Below are 7,892 nucleotides of genomic sequence, written 5' to 3'. Positions count from 1 at the left end.
TTGTCAAACGTTGGACTGCTGTTTAGGTCCAAGATATGATTGTATTAGAAGAAATCAGTACGTTACAAGGCCATGGATGAGCGACAACATGGTAGAACGCTTATTATGTGGTAGTAGCTTTTCTGTCTTTGGGAGCAGGTTATCGGGTGAGGTGGATCTTAAAATTATCTAAAAAATACACTACCCAGGAGCATCTACTGACATTAGAACAAAAGAATATTTAACATCAGCTACAATTAGTTGCCTGAACTATGCCATAGTATACACATTCTGACTCGATATAATGAGTCCTCTCCATACAAACAAGGAGCACGGGAAGATGGCCTTTAAACTCTGCAGAGCACGCTTGTCAGCAGATCATCATTTCAGCAATGTCTTCTTTGGGACGTTGATGCAGAGGTGATGATGCAGTCACAGGATATGCAAACCGTCAGTATACAAACATCTGTGTATAAAATGTGTAATCAGAAACAAATGAAAGAAGTGCTGCCCTGCTCATCTGTGTCCAGCGTTGTGATTTGTGAAACTAAAGATAGAAGAATAAGTATCGCTTTTTGAAAGAATCCTACCAAAAGCATCAAAATTGGGTATAGATGGAACCAACTTGAGAGAAAATAAAGCGATTGCGAATATATCTACAATCCGAATATTTTACAAGAAAATCTTCGCATAATTTAAAATGAGTAGGCAACTTGGATGAAATTTCAGCAAGAAGTTAATACCATGTAGCAGGCCAATTGAATTAAGTGAAATCTACGTTCCATTAACAAGGGAATCAAAGCCAACATGAAAAAGTTGCAGATAACAGTTTGGGGATAACAACAGCATTTTTCAAGCATAAGAACCTACCTTCCCTTGTACTTTATGATGACATAAAGCAACTGCAAAAGGATAACTGTCATTCTATGATCTCACATTTTTCTCTCTATATATATCGTAAAGTTGAGATGCAAAGCAAACACCAGCTTGCATAGCAGTTCAAAAGCTTCCATGGCTCAGCTTGGATCCCTTTCTGCTGAATTAGAGTCACTGAACCAAGTCCTGAGCCTGATGGAGGCGTTTAGAGCCTTTGATTCAGACAATGATGGCTTTATTACAGCAGCTGAGCTTGGCGGCATCTTGGGGTCACTTGGATACAACGCAAGTGAACAAGATGTGAGTGCAATGATGCAGCAAGGAGACACTAACAAGGATGGTTTGCTAAGCATGCAAGAGTTTTTGGAGATGAACACCAAGGATATGGAGCTCGGTGAACTTGCAAACTTGCTCCAAACTGCCTTTGATGCTCTTGATGTTGATGTTGATGGTATTGTTACTGCAGAGGAATTGTACGAGGCTACAGTGAATGGCGGGTTAGATTTGTCTTTGGAGGATTGCCAAGGCATTATTGCTTCCATAGATGCAGATGGTGATGGAGCTGTTAGCTGCAATGACTTCAAGCTGATTGTTAATTCCCTTCAGGTCCTAGAAAATTCATTTCTGATGTAGGATAGCTAATACTATCTGGACCCAAATGGAGCTTTATTGGGAGATCGCACGAGTTTTAAGTCATAAAATTACTAGCGTTAGCATGAAGCATATAAAAAATAAGACTCCGCTTGTTCTCTACCTTTTTTTTCTTGAATGTAAGCATCTTTGAGTGCCTAATATGCTCCTTATTCCTTAAATTGCAAAGTTCTACATGTAACAAGAACTTTAGCACCTCAAAGAATCATAATAAAGTATAATCTCGAATTAAACCAAGTCTCTTTATTCTATCTTGCCTTCCTCTTTGCTCAAAACATTTCAGATATTGCAAATATTTATTCTCTTTTATTCAGAAACAGACAGTCAGACATGGCGTTTACCAAAATTCTCAGAAGATATAATTATGGAGACCGAAATAAAAACATGTTCTTCTTAAAATTAGTTCAACTAAACAGATATCGAAGATATTTAACTAAAATGGTTGATTAAACATTCAATAACAGCTGCTAGCAACACCTAAACATGAGGCTATAGAAACCTAACAAAAAACTCCGCCCCCTTCTCATTCAGTGTGTGTGCGTGCGCGCAGCCAGCAAATAAAAAGAGTGACGAGAGCAGAAGCTAAAAAACCATCACCATTATCTCAGGTTCAAACCCACAACCCGACTGGTTCAATGAGAAACAAATACACAACCACACATCAGACTCGAGATCCCAATAACACCTAAAATCCCAGCAACAATAAAAGCGCCACCCAAAAATAGCACACTTATTGCTACGGCCGGGTGCAGAAATACAAGAATGTTAATTCAAAGCAGAAAAATGAGGAAATAACCTTGTTGATGAAAGGCAACTCCAAATCTATCCTCCCATGTCCATCAAAGCCTCGAATTGTTTTTGCGTAAAGACCTCGGCTGGAAAAATCGGTTAGAGGAAGAGGTGTAGAGAGTTGTGACTTCACCAAAGCCATAGCAGCGGCAATGCCGGAGAGGATTGTGAGCATGAGAATGATGCATGGGTTAAAATTTATGTAGAGGCGGAGACGGGAAGGCACAGAAGGAATGGCATTTTATGGGTTTCTTTGTTCCGTTTAGCCATGGTGGTGTTGATGGAAAAAAAAAAAAAAAACAGTGTAATAAAATGATAGAATTGTGATGGAAAAACAAAACGTTTTTTTTATATATGGAGAGAGAGTAATGGATCCAGTCTATGACTAATAAGAAAAATATTGAAGTCAAATTAAAAGGGAAATTGAAGGAGCAAAGTTGCGATCTTTGTGCTTACGTGGTGGGGAATCAAAACAATGACAAGAAGGGTTTGCTTTGAGGCGAAAATTATAGATGAAAGTTTTTGGTCTTTCTTTTACCAGGAGGCAGGAGATCAAGATTCCCCCCCCCCCCCCCCCCAATTTCCATGGATTGTTGTATCAAGAAAGCAAGGATTTTGGTGCACTAAATATTTGGATTTTCTCTGTAAAATTGTGGTGTTTAAAGTGATGATCTCGCAACAGTAAACACACTTTATTATATAGTTTTTTAAAATATTTTTATTTTAAAATATACTAAATTAATATTTTTTTATTTTTTAAAATTAGTTTTTGATATTAACTTATTAAAATGATTCAAAAACAGTAAGAATAACTCATTTAAAGTAAAAAATAATATTTAAATTTTAAAGAAAAATAGACCGGATTAAACTGGAGCGATTATATTGATTTCTTGATTATGATGATTATAACCGAAACTTATTTAATTTATTTATTTATTATGTAATAAATAAGTAAACCCATCCGAAAGACCGTTCTCTTCATAAAACGGTTGGAAAAATCTTGCGATATGGGGTTGAAAGAATGCGGTCCCAGGTTCAAGCCCAAGATCCAGTGCATAAAAGCCCATATATCTCCACAGACCCTGTTTCAACAGCTTCTCTTCTTCCCTCACTTCGCTCCCAGTGGTGTTCTTCCCCTCTACGAAACATGCTTGGCCTGCGTGGATCAGTTCGATTGCTAACTGAAATCAATCAAAGTCTTCTTCAAAATGCAACAGTGAGTTTAACAAACACTTGCCTATTTATCACACGACTGCTTTCGATTCACTAATTTGTTTGATTTGGGTGTAAGGACGGGGGTCATTAGGGTTTTATGGAATGGATTGGGTTCTTAACATTTTTATTTTTCATTTCATAGCTTATGATTCATCAATATAAGTTAAATTTAAAGTGTTTCCTTTTTCCATCGGCTGGCTACAAGTGATAATAGAGAAATGGTTGGTTTAAAAGAGAATTTGTTGATTTGGGGTGTAAGGACGGGGGTCATTAGGGTTTATGGAATGGATTGGGTTCTTAACATTTTTATTTTTCATTTCATAGCTTATGATTCATCAATATAAGTTAAATTTAAAGGGTTTCCTTTTTCCATCGGCTGGCTACAAGTGATAATAGAGAAATGGTTGGTTTAAAAGAGAAACAAGTGACCCTTGTAGAAACAGAAAGGTCTGGCTAAAGAGGGATTTCATGCATAGTTGTTTGAAGCTGTCATTACAGGCTTTGATTTTAATCGAAATAAAAACAAAATTCACTGAACTATATTTATGGGCTATTTTCTACAATCCAGAAAAAAATTAGGATGTCTATAATACTGCATCGATATAGGCATGCTAACTTGCCCATGTGACGGAGCATTTATGTTCAAACCTCTGCATTTTTGCAGTAAATGATATGTATGCATTTTAGAAGGTGATGTAAGACATTGTCAACTTTCTGCAATCTTTTTAATGTTTAACTACTCCGGTATGGTCTGCTTTGAGGTCTAGCGCAGGTCATCAAGTGTACATTGTTGTGCTATTGAGCTCTGACATTTGTGTTTGCTCTCCTAGAAGTTCTGTTCAATCCAGTATAGATTCTTTTTATTCTTCCTGTTATTCAAATAAGGTGAACCTTTGATTTGGCGTCATTGATGTATTCTATTGTGCATTTGCCTCTCCAAGAAACAAGTTTTAAAGAATAGGATTATAATCTGAGATGCTTAATAATCAATGCATGTGTAATGTGAAATGATAAAGCGATCTGTGATGTGTTTTCTTATACTCTTGCTTCTAAATGTGGTTAAGACAATTAAATGGTAATGCCAGAAAATCTGTGAATAAAATTATGTCCTAACATTATGACAAAGTGCGCAGTGTGCCATTGGGCTTTTCATTAGCTGTGTCAATGTTCATTGTCTTGCAGTCTGGTAGAATGCTTAATGGACATTTAAGGCAATTCTTATAAGTTGTGTTTTGTTGAAAAAGGACTTCAACAACTTCTTGTTTGTTTCCATTTTATACTGTAAAGGCAGCTCATTTTCCTTGAACCTCCCTCTAAGCCTGAATTTCAGGGTTGGGGGTACTAGGAAATAATTTACTTACTTTGCTCTTAAGAAAGCAACATAGCTAATAATCCCAGGAAGGAAGTGATGTCAAGTTCTTAGCTTTCTCTTTCTGGTAGTGGGCGCGAACAGCAACTGTTATGTTCTCCATTGAGTAATGCTTAGAGCATGGCTTTAAAGTGGCATGCAATTTTTTCACTCGTCTGAATTTGGTTGCTTATTTAAACCTGCACCTGTCAACCAATCAGTTTTACATTGTCCGAGAAAATGAATCTGTGTGATAGCCCGATCTAGAAGATGCACCATAATCATCAACAGGGGCTTGGTCATAGTAACCTGTTCTTATGAATGCAGAGGCTGCTCTTTTAAAATTGGTTTCTTGTGATACTTGGACAGGTCTGTAAAGTCGTTAGTGTTCCCTTAAACCAATGAAAAAGTAAAAGTTTGTTTGTGAAATAACCTTGTTAAACTAGCTGTCCAATGCTTCCATGCTAGTGTCTATAAACCACCAAACATTGATTCATCAACTAAAAAGGTAAACAAACTATATTGGCTGGTTGAGATAGTCGAGGATGTTAACCAGAACTAGAATTTATTACTTAATCTTCGATTATTTTGTTTTGTATATTATGTTTTTGGTTTTAGTTTCCATTATGTGAAGCTCTCTTTATTTGTGTTTCTCTGTTTATTGTAGTTTTATTCTTTGTTGCTTTGCTGGAACTCTGAATAATCTAAAAAAATGGAGTTTACAAAGCATTGTATGTGTTTTGTTTTCTTTATACTAATCAGGTAAGTCTAGTGATTTTGATATATGGTAAAGGTTGTTCTCAGCTGGTTTTTACACAAGACCTATGGAGCTTTGCTTAGGTTCAGTATAAAGAACAAACAAATGGTGTGATGCAATTCATTCTTTTCTTCGTAAAAAATTGGTAGCAAATTGATAATTTTTTATATATATACATATGATTTTGTTGCTTTGCTGGAACTCTGAATAATCTAAAAAAATTGAGTTTACAACCCGGAAAGTGCGAATGGATTCACTTTTACTGCAGCAAACAAAGCATTGTATGTGTTTTGTTTCTTCTATGACCTCTTATTTTACTACAAATGTCCTCGCATAACAAATGATAGAAGCTTGAGAGGTAGTTTGAAATGCTAATCAGGTAAGTATGGTGATTTTGATATATGGTAAAGGTTGATCTGAACTAGTTTTTTCGCAAGACCTATGGAGGCTTGCTTAGGTTCAGTATAAAGAATAAACAAATGGTGTGATGCTATTCATTCTTTTCTTCGTAAAAAAATGGTAGCAAATTGATAATTTTATATATATATATATATATATGATTTTCCACATAACAGTTATCCTATCTAAAAAAATGGAGTGTACTCATTTTTAACGGAGATTCTGTTTTATTGGTGTCTCAAACGGATTAAGTTAACACAAAAAACTGAGACTTCTTAATCTTAATTCTTTTTTCTCAAGTCAAGCGGAGATTGTTTTGGATGTTGGTGTCAATAATTACTACCTTTTGCAGTTCCGTTGCCAACGCGTGCAAGGTCTCCGTGTTGGTAACACTGAGATTCCTAATGACAAGAAATTGGAGGTTGCTCTTCAATACATTCATGGAATTGGCCGCAAAAGAGCTCATCAAATACTTTGTGAATTAAGCTTGGTGAACAAACCTACCAAGGATTTGACTGGAATAGAACTCAACTCTCTTAGAGAAGAAGTCTCCAAGTACCTGACTGGACCAGATCTGGTAAACTTTCTGCCCACTCTATTTTCTCTTTCCTCAAACTCTTGTGACTCTATCTGCCAAAAAAGTTCCTTTCTAACTTATTTAATTTTGAATCTTTTAGGCGCGACGTGTTAAAGCCGATGTACAGAGATTGGTAGACATCGAGTGCTACAGAGGATATAGGCATGTTGAAGGGTTGCCATGCAGAGGACAGCGCACTTCAACCAATGCTCGGACCAGAAAGGGTAAGTGGGTTCTATTGCAGGAATGAAAGCCTCCTGTGAGCATAGTGGCTTAGTTTATTCTCTATTATTGATGAATTACTGAATTGTGACATGTCTTGCACATGGAATGAGACTGGATTGCCAAGTCTTAAAAGTATTTTGAGTCAACCAAACTTGCTATCTTTGGGGATGTTCATGGTGTCTTGTTTATATGGTTTCTTTATTAATTATTGTGTTTTCTTTTCTGTTATTGCTCAGAACACCAAAAGTATGGGTCTCAGGAAGTCGCTGAGCGGATTCGGAAACATCAAGAAAGAAGTCAAGCCAAATGATCCACACAAGAGAATATGCGATAACCGAAGTTTGATGAGTTTACTAGATTGTAGCTCCAGCAGTGACTAGTATTCTTGTTTGGAGTTAGCGTATCTTTGGTTTCTTACTCATGATTTCCTGTCTGGCAGCCTTCTATAAAGTATTGTCTCCTGCCAAAGTGAGTTTTGGGATAGATTTTGGATTTTCAGAAATTATCATAATTAAAAGGTAGTGAATTCGGTTGCTCATAGCAATTGTGATCATTTATGCTGGAATGAAGTGGCAGCCTGTAAGGTTGGGATGCTCCTGGTATTGCATTGTGCCCGGTTTGGGATAGAAAAATAGTAAGCAGCCAACTCAGGACTGCTGCGTTCTGTGATAGGATTTGCACCCATCAATTTTTGCCCCCCCCCCCACCAAAAAAAAAAAAAAAAAAAAAAGGAAGAAGAAGCGCATAGCTGACAAGATTGGCTTATAAAGCACTTGTTTTTAGTTCAGGAAAATGGTGTACTCGGATGCTAAGGGCATGCAGATTTGATGACGAGTCTGGACCTCTAAGTGCTCGGGAGAATAAATGGAATTAGAAATTATTTACGTTCTGTTATGAGAGCAGGTTTCATCTGAACAACTTGATGGATGATGGTCACTACACTGAATTACTAATGGTTATAATCCAAGCAATCCTTGCAAAACCAATGCAGAAGCTTGAGGCAAATGATATTTGGCTATTTGCATAATCTTAAAGTTTCGTTAATGGCTGATGAGCGATGTGTTATTTTGGGAGAA

At 36.7% G+C, this 7,892-nt stretch overlaps 2 protein-coding genes across 2 annotated transcripts; both read left to right on the top strand.

The window, feature by feature from the left end:
- The first annotated feature begins 938 nt into the window (after nucleotides 1–938).
- Nucleotides 939–1,743, top strand: LOC118041744 (probable calcium-binding protein CML29). Its single transcript, XM_035049230.2, has one exon. It carries the CDS (start codon nucleotides 991–993, stop codon nucleotides 1,486–1,488), a length of 498 nt encoding a protein of 165 aa, XP_034905121.1. The 5' UTR covers nucleotides 939–990; the 3' UTR covers nucleotides 1,489–1,743.
- Nucleotides 1,744–3,312: 1,569 nt separating this feature from the next.
- On the top strand, nucleotides 3,313–7,354 carry LOC118041745 (small ribosomal subunit protein uS13m). The gene is made up of 4 exons (XM_035049231.2): nucleotides 3,313–3,511; nucleotides 6,367–6,591; nucleotides 6,692–6,815; nucleotides 7,053–7,354. Exons 1-4 carry the CDS (start codon nucleotides 3,317–3,319, stop codon nucleotides 7,124–7,126), a joined length of 618 nt encoding a protein of 205 aa, XP_034905122.2. The 5' UTR covers nucleotides 3,313–3,316; the 3' UTR covers nucleotides 7,127–7,354.
- Nucleotides 7,355–7,892: the final 538 nt, after the last annotated feature.

Source organism: Populus alba, chromosome 14, assembly GCF_005239225.2.
Source record: "Populus alba chromosome 14, ASM523922v2, whole genome shotgun sequence".
Taxonomy (NCBI): domain Eukaryota; kingdom Viridiplantae; phylum Streptophyta; class Magnoliopsida; order Malpighiales; family Salicaceae; genus Populus; species Populus alba.
This window is presented reverse-complemented; position numbering and strand designations above follow the sequence as displayed.

Coding starts and splice junctions, on each gene's coding strand:
- LOC118041744 (XM_035049230.2), top strand. CDS start 991: ATGGCTCAGCTTGGATCCCTTTCTGCTGAATTAGAGTCACTGAACCAA.
- LOC118041745 (XM_035049231.2), top strand. CDS start 3,317: ATGCGGTCCCAGGTTCAAGCCCAAGATCCAGTGCATAAAAGCCCATAT. Junction 6,592..6,691: donor ACCTGACTGGACCAGATCTG/GTAAACTTTCTG, acceptor TGAATCTTTTAG/GCGCGACGTGTTAAAGCCGA. Junction 6,816..7,052: donor CAATGCTCGGACCAGAAAGG/GTAAGTGGGTTC, acceptor GTTATTGCTCAG/AACACCAAAAGTATGGGTCT.